At 39.3% G+C, this 21,208-nt stretch overlaps 1 protein-coding gene across 6 annotated transcripts in view; it reads left to right on the forward strand.

Annotated features, from left to right (window-relative positions):
* fkbp16 (FKBP prolyl isomerase 16) overlaps positions 1-21,208 on the forward strand; it is a 111,169-nt gene that overhangs the window by 17,244 nt on the left and 72,717 nt on the right. For 3 of the 6 annotated variants that reach the window (XM_064335628.1, XM_064335629.1, XM_064335630.1), the window contains 2 exons: positions 18,099-18,200; positions 19,719-19,888. In XM_064335628.1, coding sequence (XP_064191698.1) covers positions 18,170-18,200; positions 19,719-19,888 — 201 coding nt within the window. In that variant the 5' untranslated portion in view covers positions 18,099-18,169. Of the gene's footprint in view, positions 1-14,110; positions 14,238-18,098; positions 18,201-19,718; positions 19,889-21,208 lie in introns of all 6 variants that reach the window. The other 3 variants (XM_064335627.1, XM_064335626.1, XM_064335631.1) reach the window with 2 other exon arrangements.

Genomic DNA, 21,208 nt, shown 5'->3' on the forward strand with positions numbered 1-21,208 from the left:
TTCTGTATGTTCGGTTGGCTCTAAGCCTACCACCGCACTGCGTTAGTTTAATATATGTCAGGCACAGAACATAACTTGCATGTGATCTATTTTAATTACTAACTGGTCTTAACATGGCTTGTAAAACATACACCCATTGCCAAATCCTTCATGTGTTTGGCACGCTCTATGCACCATCACTACATCCAGCTTCTTTCAAAAACCCCTCCATTCACACACTACATTATGTTCCTTTGTTCTCCGTGAACACATGTCCGTGGTACACCACCCCCACACAGGAAAATATGCACGCACACGTACACACAACCTCCAACACTTCCCACACACACATGCACTCACGTAGTTTTTTATACATCATTGAAGAGAATTGTGCTTTTCCCTTTTCGGTACTTTGTGTTTCATAAACTGTATTATATTTACACGGTTGTCTGTATTGATATTACTCTTGTGTTGAATTGAGTCAGCCACTGCTAATCAAAAGAACGTAGTGGAATACCTTCACCTCTTACCGGAATCATTTATATTAGTTTGGTATTAGCTGAATATGATATTTTGATTAGGTTAAGATAGGCTATTAATGTGTAATTTTAATAATTATTAATTTAGTTATTAATTTACATTGCCAATTTGTAGTTTGTATATTTAAAATTATGAGACTGATTATTACATGCTGGCACCACCTGTGAGGATATTGATGTATATCTTCTACAGTTTGGTGCCCCACTATGAGAAGTAGCAGCATGTCCCCTACACTCCCCCTTGCGGGGTTAAACTGAACGGGGTTGTTAGCTTGTTGTCTGTAGACTATTAATTAATCAATTGATTGTATATGTTCAACACAGACCAGATCTTCATAAATATATTTAACTCAAGTTTAAGCTACATGGTGACATGTGTCAAGCTGTTTGGATCGAACAGTCATTAGATGGGAAGAATAATGTACAGTCTTGTGAGAGATATTAACCGATATAGGTAGGCCTAAAAAACATATAAATATAATCAAAAAATAAATTTAAAATGGTATCATAAAACATGGAATTGTATTGAATTGTCTTATTTTGTGTTAACTTTTTTTGTGTAAGCTATTCAGACTGTTAGGTGTACCCCACGCCACATTAGTTTTTAAGCCAATCTCGGGGTTAAATGTAACATTTCGCTCTTGATACTTTTGGTCAAAGTTACGCCAAGTTACGCCAAGTTATGCCTTGGCGGGGGCATGCCCCATACCTATACAGCACCAAGAGTCTGGCACTTTTCAGGGTTCCCCACAGAAATAACCACAACAGCCACAGACACTCAGCCCTTAAAAAAATAAAATTCTGTACATTCTGACCCCCATTTCAACAGACAGATTTCATAAACAACTTCACATGTCCACACAATAAAGCCCCAAACTAAGGGGATTTTGCATTTTCTTCTTCTTCTTCTTCTTCTTCTTCTTCTCATTCTTATTTTTCCTGCCGCCTATCCCACTAACAACATGTCTCCCCATTGGACATTTAACCGACATCAGCCAAATCCTCATTCTCACGACCCAATCAAAAACTCGCTTACACACGCAAAATACTCATACCTTTTTACTCTGAAACATTTCCAGTTTAAATAGCTAATCTGCCTGTAGCCTAGTGGGTAAGGTTACAGTCTTGGGAACATGGGGTTGTAGGTTCAAGCCCAGCTAGGGACATGTTTCTTTAACCTGCTTTTACCCTCACTAATAATTGTCTACTACTTTTCAATTATTGCTTTTGCACCATATCTACCCGCCGTTCACCGAACGTATACACTGCATTATGACGTACCGTCTGCATGTTCAGTTATTAACCATATGGATTCAACTGGAGCTCTTCTGTGCTTACTGGCCTGTGTTCTTCTTTAAAACCACGGACAGGTTTGCTAATGATATTTTACGCATTGCATAGCTATGTCAGGGTGATGCACTAACAAAGTCACAGACTGGTAAACCTCCGGTTTAAGGATTGAATCCCGCCTCGCCCTCAGGCAGATAATTTCCTCCTTTACACTAACGTTTTCTTACGCTTTTATATTTTCTTTCCCAAAACTCACTCACGGCCACCCATATGCATTTCATGATGGCAAATGTATTCATTTTATTAAAAAGTTACACCGGTTCACCACTGTGCCATTTCTACTGACTATATTTCTTCACTTGGCTACCGTACAAAACCTTATCAGCAAACGCCACATTTCTACATTCATGTTACCTCACCTTGTTCTCTATCTAGCCACATACAAACAATTACTACGTATGTACGTTCTGCAACTCCCCATTAAAACATTACATTTAAAATCATGATTCACTCATAAGTATAACTACTAGTACTGAACATGAAAAAAAAGCACATCAGTGCAATAGATTTCACACGTTACTTAACCCTCCACTTCAACAGGTGATGCTTTACACCGACTATTATATATACCGTTCCATAAGGAAACTAAGCTCGCTCATGGTCACTTTATTTACTCCGCACTATAGTCTGTGATCATCTCAACCTTCACCTACATACCCATTCTGCTAAAAACATATTGTTTCAACTACGCAATTTCATCATTTCGTCCTAATTTCTCTCACGCTGTTATTTTATCATATGCAAAGCCGCTGGGACATATGCGTCTGCTCCTATTCTCCACTATCAAGTTTTCCGGTTCTAGCTTAGCAAAACACCTAACAGGATTCCCACCTGCAGATAAGCCTATCAAAATGCCTTATAAACCTTACAAACACTAAAAGTGCATCTCCACGAAATAACAGACAACGGAGCAGGACAGCAGGGTACACAAGTTGCGACCTAGGCAGCTCTAATTCTACGGGCTTGCTGATTCTTTTCTCAACCAAGGCTCGTTGGATGGCCGTCAAATCCGTGAGTACATACATACACTGGCCATATTTCACCTGCGTTTCTGTTGCGTTTATGCTTACGCCACCGCACCCTTTGTCACAGCCACTGTTTTACATATATAGCAAACCGAAACTGCTAAACAGTACACGCTCATCATACTGTACAAATTCACACAAGGATAGCCATAATCCACAACCGTTTCTTACAGGGTCACTTCGCATTTCTCACTCTCGTAATGAAACGCTTTGCAAAAAGAAATGATATCTCATAAAAAACACGTTTTCAACGTACAAAAATGCCAAGTTACTCAAAAGTATTGATATCAAAATGACGCCAAGTTACGGTACTACAAACAATATAGGCTATCTTGCCTCACCGAAATTACATAAGATGTATTTCAAAGCAATGCTACCCAATATTTCCTCAACTCTTTCAAGTCCGAGTCTAATCACGGACATGACACTGAAAGTTAAGATTTCTCCAATATGTCGTTTCAGAATAGTCACACTTGTATTTCTGAAACTCTGGATCAGTCTTATACTTTCTCCGAAAACATTCAAGCTTGTATTTCTGAAACTCTGGATCAGTCTTATACTTTCTCCAAAAACATTTAAGCTTGTATTTATGAAACAATATATCTTTCCTGTATTTACTTCTGAAATATTCCAGCTTCTTTTTCTGAAACTCTACGTTTTTTCTGTATTTATTTTGAAAATAGTCACGCATAAATTTTTGATACTCTGGATTTGTCTGGTCTTTACTCCGAACATAGTGATGCTTAGCCTGTTTGAGACCCTCATTGTTGCGATATTTATCTTGAAGGTCTTGAATTTTTTTCTCTCTGTAATCACATTGTAGTACCGTTGGTGTTCTTTCTTAGCTTTCACATTTTCTCGTTTCTCATTGAACTTCCTTTTTCATAGACCTATGTGTGACTTCAAGTTCTCATCATTCTTTTCAGGCTGACATGTTCCTGCACAAACATTTCCTTTTCTTTGTTTAATACATGTTTCAACTTCATAATGATTGCCTGTGTGGAATACCATTCTCTGTGCATCGTTGTGAATGTGTACCTGTAGGCCAGTGCGCATTCCATCTTCCATCATTAAAAGTCATTATAGTTGTTTGTAGAAAGTCAGCTGCAGCAAAAATATCTATCTCTGTTGCCCATGAACCACAGTAATATATTCGTGATTTGGTCACGTAGTCTTGTACAGATGTGTACTCATCTCTCAAATATATTTCAAATTTGGGACTGTTCTTTTGAAGGTTTTTCACGACATCCCATCTCATTTTCAGATGCTTCTCTTCATTTTGACATATGCTAAAGGCTAGGCTAAGATAGAAACAGATTCCATCCGGCTTTATACTCTTTATCTTACAGGGACAGCCCATGACATCATCGTTTGTTGCTATGGTACCCTCAACGTTTTCATTAGTAAGTTATAAACGTGCGCACAAAGCATCCTGATCCTGACACGTTAAAGGTTTAAAGGAGTAACATGGTGGTTTTCACACTTTCTCGGTTTTATGTGCTATTTGCACAAGAGGCATTGAAGAAACACGATGAGTAAATTATTAAATATGTCCGTTCTTTATTTTTGGAGAAATATGCGTTTTAAATTTATCGTCCGATTTTCAGCCGGTTGAGAATGTTATCGACTTAGTGCGTCACAAGTACAGTAACCACTCCCCTTTCCACGCCCCGTAAAGAAATCTGACCGGACACACCGTCCTGCTACAAGTGTGCTGTGAAGTTTAGGTAGCAAACAACAAGGCTGAATCCTTCTGACGTAATTTACATAGAAAATATACGCTCAGATCACCTAGTTTCACTCACTGTGGCCAAACAGAATTGATAACTTTTCAGAAAATATATAACTTTAAAAGGTTTAATTCAAATTTCTACTGGGACTTTTGCCGTTTATTGAGGGTGTGAAAGAAAATTTTGGTGCCGCTGACTGTAATCGAATGGTTTTCAGATTTACCGTTCGATTGAGCAAGCATCATTCAAAGTATATTTTTATGGGTTAGTGCTGTCCGATTGTGCTAGCTACTTAACATTAACCTTGTACGGCGAGCAGTAAAGGCTAACAGCACAGCAAAACTATATTTTTTTCACTTCTATCGCCACTGTAATGAACTAAAAAAAGGCGACAAACTACCTTTTCTGTGAGAAATGTATTGGCGAGCCCACGCGCATACACAGCTGGCGACATTCTAAAGCTCCGTTTTGCCCTCCCTACTGTCAGTCAGATTGCTGTGATAGCTCATTCTAAATCATATTTGGGGACCCATGGATAACGCGTGACCCATAGTTATTATATTTGACTAATGTTAGGTTCACTTATTAGAGTGCCTTTTAAGGACTATTAGACTATCTGGTTGGTTATATTCATTTATAGCTAACATTAGCTAGCTATGTAGTTTGCTTTCATAATGTAATGTTATCGATAACGTTAGTTAGCTAGTTTGCTTTCATAAGGACATTATAGTTGTGGTTTTATCTTAACTTGACTAGCTAGCTAGCAAAAATTATTATTGGATATAAGTCAACGTCCTTAGCTATCGATATTTGATATACTAAGTTAGCTAGCTTATGAAAATTCAGTCTCCCAAGATGACCGCGTATCATGGAGGTAGCTATGGTAACGGGGCACGGTCTGTCAATCGTAGCTAACTGACAGTTCTCATTACCACGCCCAGATAGTTCGGGTGAACTTTTATAGTGGGAAATTTAGGCTTAGAAAAATACGTTTTAAAATACGTTTAAATCACTGAATAATAAAAAAATTACGCGCATTTGTTTTGTTGTTGCCTAAAGACAACTGGCAAGTGTCACATTCAACCACCATGTTACTCCTTTAAAAGGTTGTTCCTGAACTCTTACATCGCTAATAATGACATTGTCTGTTCCCTCACTTTCATAATGGGTTATTTGAATGGGTTTTGTTGTGAATTTTGTTTGTCTGTCTTTATTGTTGAGGATGCCGTCGCTTTAGCAGTGGTGTCTCTGACTTGTTTAATGGTAAATGGTAAATGGTAAATGGACTGCATTTATATAGCACTTTTATCCAAAGCGCTTTACAATTGATGCCTCTCACTCACCAGAGAAGTTAGGGGTTAGATGTCTTGCTCAGGGACACTTCGACACGCCCAGAGCGGGGATCGAACCGGCAACCCTCCGACTGCCATACAACTGTTCTTACGTCCTGAGCTATGTCGCCCCATGTTTATTTTGATGGAATGAATTACTCTGGTGATGCTTTTCCGGTTTACTCTCAGGCTCAGAGCAGTTAAGGGTCTTGTCATTTTTAGGCATAGAAGCTTTAGCTTCACTGACAGTATGGTCTTGGCTGTGTGTTTTCCTTGGTGCCCTGTGTTGGTTTGCGTTTACGGCCGTGCCAGCAGCATATACTTCAGACATGTCAGCAGCAAAATTTTGTTTGGCAACACCAATACAAAACCCATCCTCACACACCTTGGGCTTACGTTTCAAAACTTCACTGTAGACTGCTCTACTGCTTAGAGCAGAAGTGGTGTTTTTGTCTGCTTCTGTCTGCGCACAATCTTTTGTGCTGTTACCAATCGTTGCTGCAAGTGTAGTTGGCTTTTTCGATTGACTTCCAACTGCCTGCTGTCCATACACCTTAAGATTACCTTTCACAACATGACTGTAAAGTGGATGGCTCCTCTGAGAGCTCACTGTGTTGACCATGCAGCTGGAAGATGTACCTGCATCACATAGCATTCTACGCAGCTCTGCACTGGCATCAATCATGACCGCTTCAACTCCAGTTATCTCAAATCTTGGTGTTCTTACCCCAAATTACCGTGCTAAGTCAAAAACGTAGCTGTACAGAGATGCAACAGCTATAATAAGAAACACAACTCACCTCCTGTCGTTTCTGGTTAACATTTCTATTACCATGTGAATCAATCAGCGAAAACCATGATCCCTCTTTAACAATAGCACATGTATTAGCACAAATGGTTAAGAGGCATGCATCATTACTCAGCAGTGTCCGTTGTAATGCTACATGAAGTGGCATGGCAACATCATGTATGGCATGGTCGTAATCATCAACACAAACAAATCCATTGAAAGAATCAGCAAAGTTTATCGAGAAATCAGAATTACACAATCTGTGTCTCCTTGGCAGTTCAGACATGGCAATGTAACCCCTTCCTGGGACATGATCTCTTATCTTACCCTGAGCTCACATTGACCTATAAAGGCAACTCCCTTTCACCAAAACATCATCCAAATCTTTGGTCTCCCACATCAACAACTCTTTGTTTTGCTCTTAAAAACTGCAGTCAGACTGATTGCACCACACTGCTTGTTCCATGAATCTCCAAACTGTGGATCACCTTGATGAAAGGATCCCATTAGCACAGATCTCTCTGGAAAATCAACAGGTTTAGTCAAAGAGAAACAATCATCGGTAGCAACAGGGTGTTCTTTCATACAGTTTTCCACAGTAGTTGACACTGAGTTTGTTGGAGAGTCATGAGAGTTTGTTTGACATAGGTGTGCTGAAAAGGTGTGTGACATATCTGTTCGGAAAGAGTTCATACAACTTTGTTGGTTGTCAGAGTTTTGTTTGGCCTTTGGATAGGGAGGTGACCCAACCCCCGACAAGTTTTGTTTGCTTTTTTTTCACGAGGAAGTCTAAACTTGGGAGTGGACCTGATCCTCTGTAGCACACCCCAGGTGAGCCATCCTTTTTTTTGGCTGCCTGGGTTCTTCTTCTGGGCCGCGGCATCGACAACACCCACACAGAAAACACATCAGAAACACTCAACTCTTAACATACCACTACTGCAAAACTATTTCCTACACTTACTCATTTCATTTTCAACAGTTCTAACATACAGATGTATTTTGAAGATACTCATGAACATGTTTACTTCATAATGATCCTCACACAAACACAAACTGCTTTCATTAGGCATACAATATTTTATTAGTTTATTTATACCATGCATATTTATTTTCTAAACAAGTACAATGTTTGTACACATACAGGGGGAAAAAAAACCTACAGTCAGACTCCTGATCATTAATTTAATAAAAATTGGGACCAATATTGGGACAATATCTGAGCAGTAACGTTTTGCTTGTTTGTGTACAACTCTCATGATATTGGTCCCAATATAATTGAATGTCTTCTACATTAAAGTAATATTTCACAATATCACACATAATCATGAGAGTTGTACACAAACAAGCAAAATGTTACTGCTCAGATAATCTCTAAGACACTGACCACATGTTCTAACATTTTCAATGATCAGAAATGTAATGCGAGATGATATAATGGGTAAAACAGGAAACACACTAACACCATCAATGTAAATTAGGTAATCCAGAGCATGGAGCTGGGATAGGTACAGGACTGAATACCTGACCTGATGTTCCTGATGTACCTGATGTTCTTGCTATTACGAATACTCCACTGCGTCCAATCCATTGCATATTTTCCAATAAATTAATTTTCAGATATTTAATATTTCACCAAACACATTTACAAAACAGCAGTAACACTTTTGCCTCTACAACTCTCAATCTAGCTTCCCTTCTTTCACATGCAAGGGTAAACCACACCACATTCATTAATAACTTTTATGCTTACCTTCACTAAAGCAGTCACAAATTGAATATCTGGAAAAGATAAACAAGTTTCTCAATACAAGATTATGGCATAGATACATACTTTGCAATTTCAAGGAAGAGATAATGCATAGCTTGCTAGCCATTATTAAAATCCACAAATCACATATTCCAATTATTCTTACATTTAACTGCCCCGGTACACTTACAGGGAAAAAAAACTACCATTAATATCAGACTCCAATACACACTAATGGCAATGATAATATTAATATTAACTCACGTCCCATTACCACATCATTTAATCACTGTTATCCTACACTCTTACATTAACTCTACATATCTTAAATGTAGCTATGGTATGTGACTAGAACATGAATGAATGAAACAATGTCTGTATTTTCTAAATAATCATAAAGATGCAATATCCAAATTGTAGAAGTCTTCATTTTATCAGCGTGTGCTGGCTGTTAGAAATCTTCTATTGCTCTGAACGCATTATGTGCTTTACCCATTGTCAACCTACTTAAGCACAAGTGACTTCATAATTACGATATTATTTCTCATGGTTAGTGAATTCACATCTTTCAACTACAGTAAAGAAATTTGCCAAAAAAAAAACTATTAAAATTAAATAGACAAATGACCATTCATTTTTGTATACCAGACAAACATAAATTTCTATTGACTTTATTAGGCATTAAGGAGAACTATTTCCAAAAACCCATCATCGATGCATCCCACAAAAAAAGCGTGAAGTCAAATTTGAGATGGTCAATTCCAACACAAAATGATGCGAATGCACTGGCGAATGGAGTAACATTAGTTCTCGGAATGATATGAAGGACAAAACGTTTGTTACCCAACATGCTAGCTAAGGTAAGGTTACGCATCTTCCATCTACTGAGAATAAATTTTTTTTTCGCTGCTTCATAAACATTCATAATGCAAGCTAAAAACTTTACGCTGTACTGTTGCTGTCAACTAATGTTACCCGACGTTACCACAGAGTTAAGCAACACTACCCGACAACGGCTAATCAACCATAACCATAGTACACAACACAATCTAACGTTAACCTTGTTAGATTTTGGTGTTTTTTAGCAATGTGTCTTCATTAGAGTGTTCACAGTTATAATCTGTTTGTCCCCACACCCATCCTGTTTCCGTTTGGGTGTTGAGTACCCCTTTTCAAATGGAAGCTCTCCCTGGGTGAATAGACTGTCACGCACACGTGAGGTAAGCGGTGTGGACAGGGCCTTAGTCATCTTTGACTTACCATCCACTTTAGTTTAAGTTAACTTGCTACATAAAAGACCAATGAAACGATTAACACAATAACAGTACGTTATATGTCGTTTGTCTCCTTAGCCCAGTCATTTACGTTATAATTTATTCAAGACATTGTTATCCAACATGCTAGCACACGTGAGTTACTTTAAAATGCCTTACAATCAACCGAGAGGAACACAAAATACCCATCCCAGCTTTTTCAAGAAATATTCTAACTGCAGCTAACAATACATCTAACGATACGGAGATAACTAACTGATATCAACTAACGTTACCTCCAGCCTGTTGAGAAGAACTAACATTAATGTTAATCTCCACGATAACTTCCCCGTCAGGCCTGACGTACGTTACCATACTCAACCATTACACAAGCTAACTTTCATTAATGTAACATTAACCACTTTAAATTTTAACATTTGACCGTCAGTTGCCTTAAACATATTATCATACGTTATTCCAGACGTAATAGACTAAATATATAGCCCTATCAATTCTAATTTTGTTGAGACATATCAAGGTAGGTCCTACCCTCTGTTCGCAATCCTGGAAAAGCAAGCTCCTGGATTTTTCTACAGATATGTAGGGTACGTCAATCATTCTACCCATCATAATAAAAGTCCTCAGACTTCATAAGTTATTAAATTCCTTGTTGATAGGCTATCTATGTGCTTTTGCTGCTATCAAAGTTCTTCCAACACTGCAGTTTGGAGGCCTACACCAAATCCCATGAATTTACCATCCCTACCAAAAACTCTTGTGAAGACATAATAAATATGAGCAAACTTAGCCTACTACAAACAAAAGCGAAGCTGCTTAGGGCACCCATTGTGTTTCTACGTTTTCTTATTGTTGGGGGCCAAGCAGCGAAACTGCATACATTGTGTTTCTACCTTTCTATCTTTTTTCTTCTGGGCAGGGTGTCTATAGCAGCCCCTAGAACCATATGGTAAAAAGTTTTGAAATTTGGTTAAAATAATTCTCCTGTCTGGTGATACCGTGAGAGGTCCCAAGGCCGACACATGGCAACTTTTCATGTCAACCTAATTGATGCGGCTGCCATATTGGATTTTATTGAAAGGTTTAAAAGATTTTCACAGGCCACAAAGTTTGCCCAATCTTCACCAAAGCTGGCACAGATCATCTTCGGACCAACCCTCAAAACAGGTCTCTGATGCATTTTTGCTTTTCAAAAATGTTGTTCCATTACCGCTAAATCAAAGGTAAACAACCCAAACAGGACGTGAGCTCATATCTCAGTTACACCCAATCTTTCGTCAATTGACATAAAACTTGGTATCCGTTCAAGTTGCCATGGCGAGTCTGCCCTGCTGGATTGCTTGGCCCCCTCATCGCTGCTTGCAGCTATATTTATGATTAGGGGTCCAAGCAGCGAAGCTGGTGGAATCCTATTGTATTATTATTATTATTATTATTATTATTATTATTATTATTATTTTTCTCTGCTAAAAGTGTCTGAGGCTCAGGGACTACCTATGTCCGCCATATTGTTTGCCCACCATTTTGACTTTTTAGTTAGGGCGTGGAAGCTTTCTCCGCTAAAATGTCTGAGGCTCAGCAACCATAAGTTGTAGACCAACCAAATTTGGTAGGTGGGTTCCTATGGCTCCCCACTACTCAGGCACTACAAATCACCTATGTCAGTCAGATGGTGGCGCTATAGCAAAGGGCCATACTTTAAAAGGCCATAACTCCAACACCATAAGTCAGATCAACACAAATCTTCATCGACCGATGCATCTGAATGTGCTCTACAACTTTTGGGACTACCTATGTCTGCCATATTGTTTGCCCACCATTTTGACTTATTAGTTGCGCTGCAGAAGAGCTGTAGCTCCACATCTAAAGTGTTACGACATCTAGTAAACTTCTTTACGGCAAGCGGCTAGAAGACATTCATGGCGACGCAGTTTTTATCAGTGAGGGGAGGGTCTGAACTTCATAATGTACAATATTATCTATGTGGGCATTCACCACTCAAAAATCGTATTCCGTCGTAGCAACAAGATAAACCCGACAATAGCCTAAGATATGCCAACACTGCAGTGAAAACGCTGCTCACTGAGTAACGAAATAAACGAGACAACAGTTTAAGAAAATGATACCATGTCATTCTACAGTCAATATTTGGGACTAAGCATTGAATAAATATACAACCTTACTGTTGGTTTTACGCGTAGAGATGTCCCTTTTGAGACTGAGTGGTCATATATTGTCTTGGACAATCCCTTTGTGAAATATAAGCGAATCTGTGATGCCTGGGTACCTTTAAAAATAGCTGTGCGTAATACCACACGTGTTGTTTACGGCGTTGCCGCCCTTTTTAGTACAGCCTGGCTTGATTGACAATTCATTTATTCAGTAGGTGAGAGTATAAGCTTTCTAACAATGTATAACATGTCTAATTTTGCTCTTGGAATAGCGTTTTATCGGTCAGCGTAACCAAAAATTTTCTTATCATCGCATTCACTTACGCATTCATTACATTACAGGCATTTAGCAGACGCTCTTATCCAGAGCGACTTACACAACTTTTACATAGCATTTTACATTGTATCCATTTGTACAGCTGGATATATACTGAAGCAATTTCGGTTAAGTACCTTGCTCAAGGGTACAACGGCAGTGTCCTACCCAGGAATCGAACCTGTGACCTTTCGGTTACAAGCCCAGTTCCTTACCCACTGTGCTACACTCCGTCACTCTGTGGTAGCAGTAAAAGAAACTGTTATCATTACTCTGGTTTTATTATTTTTTTAAAAATGAATTGACGGTGTGAAGACAGTAGTAGACAGATCGCCCCAGGTGACAGTTGGCTAACCACGATGTACTGTATGTGTTGTGATTTCAGGTGAGCGACGACGTCTAAATGTGCACAAAAGTGGTATTGCATTAGTACAGTGGATATGTATAAGAATGCTAGGATGTCAGCGATGCTGGTAGAGCGTGTGTATGAGATCGCTAAATGTTAGGAAATACAAGTACATGCTTAGGCTATATCATGTAGTCGTAGCTAACTGGCCTCACTGTAGCAGCTAGTTAACTGGCTAGTTAGCCCCACTGTAGCAAGCTAGAAGCTAGAAATGTCCATTTGTAATCAGTAATATGTGCTTATGTGTGAATGTCCAGTAAATGTGTGTTTAGCTATGGTGAGAATAATGTGTTGAGCAGAATCTGAGAATTGCAAACTTTATTTTATTGAGAATATATGACAATAGATAATAGATCCCTATGGACAGAGTGGCTGTTACGTTGGCAAGATTGTGTTGTGTTGTGTGGCGCAGCACAGCAGTGAACTCTGTATAGGCTCTGTGTAGAGGAGGAGCTCTGTGTCTGGCTGGCCTATCACGGAACGATGTGGACACTGGATACAGCTACCCAATGAGGATTTTCCTTCACCACGAGTACGGATATTGACACATTTTACTCGGATGGTACTCGTGCTCGTAAAAAGTACATTATCCGTACCGGATACTCGTTTCATCCGAGTATTCGGCTCAACCCTAGTGCCGGGCCATCTAAGTGTTACGACATAGTAAAAGCCTTTACAGCAAGCGGCTAGGAGACATCCATAGTGATGCAACTAAGTAATCCGATACCATTGGGACTAGTTTTTATCAGTGAGGGGGGAGGGTCTGAACTTTGAGTGGCATGTATCTTTAGTCATTCAGGTGAATCTATGGTGCTTTAACTATGTCAACAAAACACGCCAAAATTTCCGTGTCGTGGAAGCAATGGAAGACAGTGCCAGAGTGCATGCTACTAAAAGTCTGTTAGTAAAAGCTTTTTGAGAGGATGAATAATTACTTTTCTTTGGCATGGATCCATCTGAAGACAATATCGGGTGAGTTTGTTTAGTCTTTGAATCCGTCATTATGTTGAGAAATAGCTAAACCATTTTTATTTATAGTATTTGAGTATAGTATTTGAGTTTCTCTGCAAACGCACAAAAACACGCTGGTATGATAAAACACGGTAAATATATATAGTCTGCTTCGTTCCATTGCTACCATAATATAACAAACTTTCTTGTGTCTACAGCTGCTGTTTCTTGCTGCAATTACTAATATTGAATATAAACAAAAGATGCAATTTATGCTGTAGTCTGCCAATGTCTAGATAAATAATATGGTACTCTTCACGCGGCATGCAGGTAGCAGGGATGGCAAGTTGATATTTTGTTTTTTGTTTTGTTTTTTCTCAATGTCGTATTTATTATTTTAAATATGTGTTATCATTCTATCTGTCTCTGAAATGTGCTGAAATGTGCATTCTCTGCTAAGCTCAGCAATGGATTGGAATATGTGTCTGATGCCTTTTTTAGTTGCGGCGCGGAAGCACTGCAGCTCCACATATGTGCCGGGCCATCTAACTGTTACGAAATGCCATCTAAGTGTTACGACATAGTAAAGGCCTTTACGGCTAGGAGACATCCATGGCGACACAACTAAGTAATCCGACACCATCGGGTCTAGTTTGAAAAACAGGTTTTTCTACAGGGCTTTTTCAATTTTGGTCCAATCAGCACCAAATTGGATACAGAGCCTCAGGGGAACAACCTACATAAACGCAATATAAATGGGCCCAATTGGATAAACAGTATGGCCGCTGTCAACCGATGAACTTCTCAAACTTCAACGAAGCGCGTCTCATAATAATGGCACATAATTGGCCATAAGTCATAATTGGCCATAAGTCATCAATATTTTATACAATCATCATGATATTCAGTAGATATGTTGGGTGAAGGTATTCATGAGGACAAAACCATTTTCAAATTGCTCCATAGGGGGCACAATAGTGCCAATGCTTGGACCCCTCCCAACGCCGCTTGTGGCTTTAATTATATTTGTCTTTGATCTGCTGCCAGTTCCTTTTGCAGCTCCTGTCACATGCACTGGGAAGTCATAAAAAAATAATCAAATGTTGCAGCGTGGTGACATTATCAGAAAGCAAGTGAATAAAAGTCTTATGTATTTAATTTCTGAAATTATCTGCCAGGCTTCCTCCCTCATTTTGATCACTCTAGATGTGTTTGATTTGCTAGTAAGCGTTTGAGAGTTTGAAAAATATTGCTTTTGTCAATTTCAGCATGTTATGTCATCCAGCAAAGGGCAGCGTCACCACCCTTTGTGTCTATAAGGAGTGTGATCCTGTTTTTGGTGTGTAATTCATCTCCCCTTTATAGCAGAGTGGGTGCGTGCAGTTTCCAAGACGATTGAATCCTGGATGAACTTATCAAATCATAATTGATGTTCATGGAATGGAGTAAATACTTTAATTAACAGGATAATTTGATAAGATACGCATAAAATCATCCTGGATTGTTTAAGCGATTGTTGAAACGGCCCTAATGAACTCAAAATTCAGTCACATTTCCAACTGTTGGTCAGGAAAAATTAGGAAATGGATGTGTGAAGATGATATAATAATTGGGTTTCTCATCATTTACCTTCAGTGCAGTGAACAAGTATTTGCCCTATAAGAACAGTGAGGATTGAGTAAAATGTTATGAATCCAGCGGTTTTAACCAGTTAGCACCCTCACTTTAACATACAGCTCTCTGAATACTGAACACAAGTGTATCAACAGTTAAACCAGTTTAATTAAAATTATTTAAAATATTAATTATCAGTTAAATTTATAAATTTGTTGATGGGCAGAGCAACCTGTTGGATCAACCTTTATCAAACTATACAACACATAAACAGATTTAAATTAAGAAATGTATTTATTATTAAGTTACAACAACAAAAAAATACTTCTAATCTAAAAACAACGGTCAGGTACTTTAAACAAATAACAAATATTACCAACCACGGCCGGCGGCAGCTATGGGCAGGGGTGGGCTCAGCCCACCCAAACGGGCGTCTTGCCCACCCAATCAAAAGTTAAGAAAAAAATTTTTTTTAACTTTTTTTGTTCAGCCAATGGAAAAATAGCACCGAAAAATACCAGTACCGTTCCTAACTTCTGATTGGGTGGGCAGCCACGGGTTGAAACAGCTAGTTTCTCTGATGCAGTGTACTGCCAGTTGATTTAATTAGCGGTGTTAAAGAGCATATTGCAGGTTGGAGACCCCAGTGAATCAATGTGTAGGAAAATGATGCAGGACCTAGATAATAAAAATATACTTATATGTACACACTAGTGACTTCTGGAGTCGTTTTTTTTGTGAGAGAGTTTTACTTCGGCATCTAAAAAACGCCAACCCGGAAGTGACGTAACAGAAGGGAGATCGGTCAAGTTGAACAATAAGAAGAATGGATCTCAACACTAGTTTTGACACAAGAGGTTGTAAATGTTTATGCAAACGCATATGACGGACCACAGCCTTACCATTATGAGCCTGCTAGGCGTCCAAGAGACCAGGCACAGACCAGGGTTACAAGGAATAACGGTCAGGAGAGAAATTGAGTTGGTGTGAGGAGAACCGGTGGAGAACTGGGCAGGTGTCTTGGTGAGTGACCAGCGTTAGCTTATAGATATATCCACATTATATAATACCACTAACCTATTTAAAGACACTCAATTTCAAAAATAACGTATATAACCAAAATATTTTGAGCAGTAATACTTACATAGCAATATAACATTTTATCTGTGTTCAGTAGATAGAGACAGAGACAGTACATCAATGACACAGTCCTATCCGCTTCTGTTTCGCTCCAGAAAACGATGTCAGCTAGGCTATCAGCAAACAAATGGCTTAGCTATGCCCAGACGTCCTCAATAATAATAGTATTTTCCAAGAAATTACGAAAAATCGTTGACAGTGTTTCATTAGGTGCAGCGTCTTTTAATGCTACCCCAGAGTGTGTGTAAGTGAATGCGATGATGAGAAAAGATTTGGTTACGCTGACCTATAAAATGCTATTCCAAAAGCAAAAATAGACATGTTATACATCGTTAGACAGCTTATACTCTCACCTACTGAATAAATGAATTGTCAATCAAGCCAGACTGTACTAAAAAGGGTGACAACGCTGTAATCAACACGTGTGGTATTATGCACAGCTATTTTGGAAGGCACCCAGGTGTCACAAATGTGTGTATATTTCACAAACAGATTTTCCAAGACAATATATGACCACTCAGTCTCAAAAGCGACATCTCTATGCGTAAAACCAATGGTAAGTTTGTATGTTTATTCAATATTTAGTCACAGATATTGACTGTAGAATGAACAAGTATCTATGGGCGTTAGCTAACGATATTAACGCTGCGTTCACATCACAACATTGTAAAGTTTGCTATCATGTATCAGACTATAACAAAACTAGTATTGGTTGTCTAATACCGGCAGGAGTATTTTGTAACAAATGCAGCAGTGAAGTCCCGTCTCTTCACCTGCACAAAACGGACCCAGGCACGAAAGCTAGTGTGCTCAATGTCCTGACAGGCTGGAGTTTGTGCAAATTGCACAAACACAATAATTTACCATGATGATACATGGTGAAATGCAATATAAAACTACTGAAAAAAAACCAACTCACTACATTATGACCGCTAAGACTCACTACTACTGCACATTGGGCTAATATGACGCAATGTTTGAGCTTTGCTCAAAACCGCCACTAGTTCCTCTGAATTTGTGCCCTTATGTCTTGTAAAAATTATTCAAGCCTGCATTAACTTTTTTAACTTTTCAAATGGTCATTTACAGACAAGGTTAAGTATACATTTAGTAAAAGATTTAACCTGCAAGATGGTCTTTAATGTGACGAGAAGTGCTATATCAATTGAATGCATAACATGCGCCCACGCCCGCCAGCATCCCCCCCCCCACCGGACAGCATCCAACAGCACCCCGTCTCCCCGTCGAGCGCATCAATCGACGACACCAATCCTAGTGACAAAAATGCGCCCAAGTTGCCCACCTATTATTTCTACCAGCCCACCCTAATACAGCAGGCTAAAACCGGCCCTGTTACCAACATGAACATATTACAGTCACAAAAGAAATGGATGAAGGAATATATCAAACCGCAGCTTGCTTCTCCCAGGAAATCCAAAATCAAATATCAATAACCCAAAACTCAAATATTCCAAAATATCAGGAATGGAAATGTAAAAATGCCAGATGAGCTGTAAGTCAAAGATGTCAGACCCTGCGCACACCAAACACCAAGAAAACAACCAAGATCCAAGGTTCAGATTCCTCTTGAAAAGCAGATACAACCCCCAAATCTCTACCACACAGAATTTAACAGGCTCAAATTAAGTACCCAAAAGTCTAGAATAACTTGAGTAAAGAAAATTACACGTTTTATGTGTACTCTCCAAAACTTAAATTTTTTTTTTCTTTTCAGCCATGCAGGTACGGATTTGCTTTTGTCCTGCTGCATAACCCAACTATGCTTCAGAGTCAGCTCGCGGACAGATGACTGGACATTCTCCTAAAGAATTTTCTGGTACAGAGCAGAATTCATGGTTCCTTCACTAATGGCAAACTTCGAGGTCCTGAGGCAGCAAATCATCTCCACACCATCATACTACCACCACCATATTTGACTGTTGGCATGATGTTCTTACTGCTGTATTTACTAGACTTTACGCTAGTCATATTCAGACCTGTGTCATCAAAAAGTTCCACTTTTGACTCATCTGTCCATAGAATATTATACCAAAAAGCTTGAGGATCATCCAGGTGCTTTTTTGCAAATGTGAGATGAGCATTGATGTTTCTCTTGATTAGCAGTGGTTTTCACCTTGCTACTCTCCCATGAATCCCATTTTTCCCACTGTCTTTCATATTGTGGACACATGAACACTAAACGTAGCTAAGGCTGAAGAGGCCTGGAGTTCTCTGAATGTTCTTCTGGGATCTTTTGTGACTTTTTGGATGAGTTGTTACTGCACCCTTGGAGAAATTTTGGCAGGTCAGCCACTCCTGATAAGATTCACTACTGTTCTTAGAAATGGCTTTATAACCCTTTCCAGACCGATATTTCAACAACTTTTCTCATCTCTTCTGGAATTTCCTTTGCTCGTGGCATAGTGTGCTTGAAGAAACTGTGGTGACTACTTCACTCTGATGGCAAGGTTCAATATGAGTGAGGTTTAGATTCAACAGGGCTGGCTCAATCAAGCCTGGCTGTGTTCAGTCAGCTGAATCTTATTATGAATTAAATTAGATTAATTGGTTAATAACTTTTTTCATTAAATAAATACAATTTTAAAAAAATGTTTTGTGTTTACTCAGTTTCCCTTGGTCTGGTATTACATTTTGTCTAAAGATCTGAAACCATTCAGGATAACAAATATGTAATAACACAGTAAATCAGGAAGGGGCATATGCTTTTTTCACGGCAGTGTATCTTTGTCCTCTAATTTATGTAGCTTAAAGGTGTTTTCTTACCATGTTAAACATATTTTAAAGTTGCTTTGGCTAAGTCACATCTGCCAACATTAAATTATGAATAATAATGAACCTCTTTGCTTTGAAAATGAAGGGAGTGTACAGTAGGTGTATGCCATCAAACACATAAAAAACAGTTTGATAAAATCATTAAAATGCTATAAAAAAAAGGTCTCAAAGGTTTGTACACATTAGTTTTTTAAACAGCGGGTTTATGCAATGTTTGTTATATCTTATAATTGATTATCATACTGAAAGGTAGGCAGTAGCAGTTTAACTTCCTTTCCTGAACAGAAAAGTCTCCCTCTCCAGAGCGGCTGAGGGATTGGTCCCACAGCCAGTCTGCTAAACAGCGACAAGCAGATTAACCCTACCCCTTCCTTCATCTCTCCCTGCTTCCTTCCCTCCTACCTTATTTTCTACCAATCCTATTCCTCACTCTTTATTTCTGATGCTTCCTCCTTCTCTCCCTCACTCCATTACTTCCTCCTTTTCTCTCCTTACAACTCTCCATCCCTCTTTCCATATCCACTTTTTTCCCTCCTTCTCTCCCCCCTCCCTCCCTGTGCAGAGGACAGGCTATTGCGTAAGAAGGTTCTGGAGCCAGGTTCTGAGCATGCTCTCCGGCCTGTATGGGATCAGGAGGTGACAGTGCAGTTGCAGGGGGTACTGGAAGACAGGACTGTGGTGGAGAAGGATACCAAGCTCACCTTTATCATTGGCGAGGGTGACGTTAACCAGGTGAGACCTTAGGAGGGTGGCAGGGTTCCAGGGAACACAGCAATGGTCCATTATGAAAGAGGCAGGTGGAGGGGGACTTTGCCATTTGCTTGGTGTTAAGTTTCATTAGGTGTGTGTGTGTGTGTGTGTGTGTGTAAAAACACTGAATAATTTTCATTTCCTGAGATTAATTTGTTGTGTGCCACTGTGTGTGGTCATTGCAATTACAATCCACTAACTTCTCATCTACTTTTCATTGTCAGTCTCATCTGAGTCAAGCTAAGGCTGATCCTTATAAATTTGCAAGCAGGACAAGATATATAGAACAGTTAGCTATCTTGCTTACTAAGATTGAACGTTAAACGTTCCCCATAGTGGGGTCTATCTCAATTCTCTTCAATTTGGTTGGTGTTTTCACAGTTTGCATTCCTTTTTTATGTAACCATACTGTTTGCAGAGAGGGACTGAAAAACTGACTGTTACAAAAACTCTCCATGGAAAAAAAACATTAGATTTTGGTTTGGCTCACCATTTAGCCTTTTACAGAACCTTTTGGAATCCATCCATCATCCATTATCTATACCTGCTTATCTTGGGCAGGGTTGTGGGGGGTACTGAGCCCAGGGCAGCATGCACTGGGCGAGAGGCAGGAATACACCCTGGACAGGCTGCCAATCTATTGCAAGACACACACACACACCATTCAGTCACCATTCACTCACACACTCTCATACCTATGGGCAATTTAGAGTCTCCAATTAGCCTGCATGTCTTTGGACTGTGGGAGGAAACTGGAGTACTTGGAGGAAACCCACACAAACACAGGGAGAACATGCAAACTCCACACAGAAAGGTCTGGCCGAATTTGAACCTAGGACCTTCTTGCTTTGAGGCAACAGTGGTGCCCACTGCATCACCATGCTGCCCACGTTCTGGAATTCTGGAAATAATGTGTCCATAATTTCATTATTTGTGGATGATTAATCATGCAAAAACGTAATCCCTCTCAAAAGTCTCACTGTGTGTTGTGTCAACCCACCACAGTCCAAAAGGCATTTTACTGAAATAAACAGACCGCCCATGGAGTTAAGTTGCTGTGCAGAGGTTTAAAGGGAAGAAGAAGGTGTTAAATGTAAAGTGCTAGAGGGAAGTACAGAGAGTGGTTAATGCACAGTAATAAAGCACAGAAAAGAGAGTTAAAATTCACAGCATGAATTTACTGTGTGCAGGATTGAATACACAGTGTGAAAATGCAAGAGGGAGTGTTTAATGCAAAGCACAGAAGTGTTGAATGTACAGTGTTAACATACATTCAGAAGGGTAGGTGATGTAGCTTTCTTG

The sequence above is a fragment of the Anguilla rostrata genome, chromosome 5 (assembly GCF_018555375.3).
Source record: "Anguilla rostrata isolate EN2019 chromosome 5, ASM1855537v3, whole genome shotgun sequence".
NCBI lineage: Eukaryota > Metazoa > Chordata > Actinopteri > Anguilliformes > Anguillidae > Anguilla > Anguilla rostrata.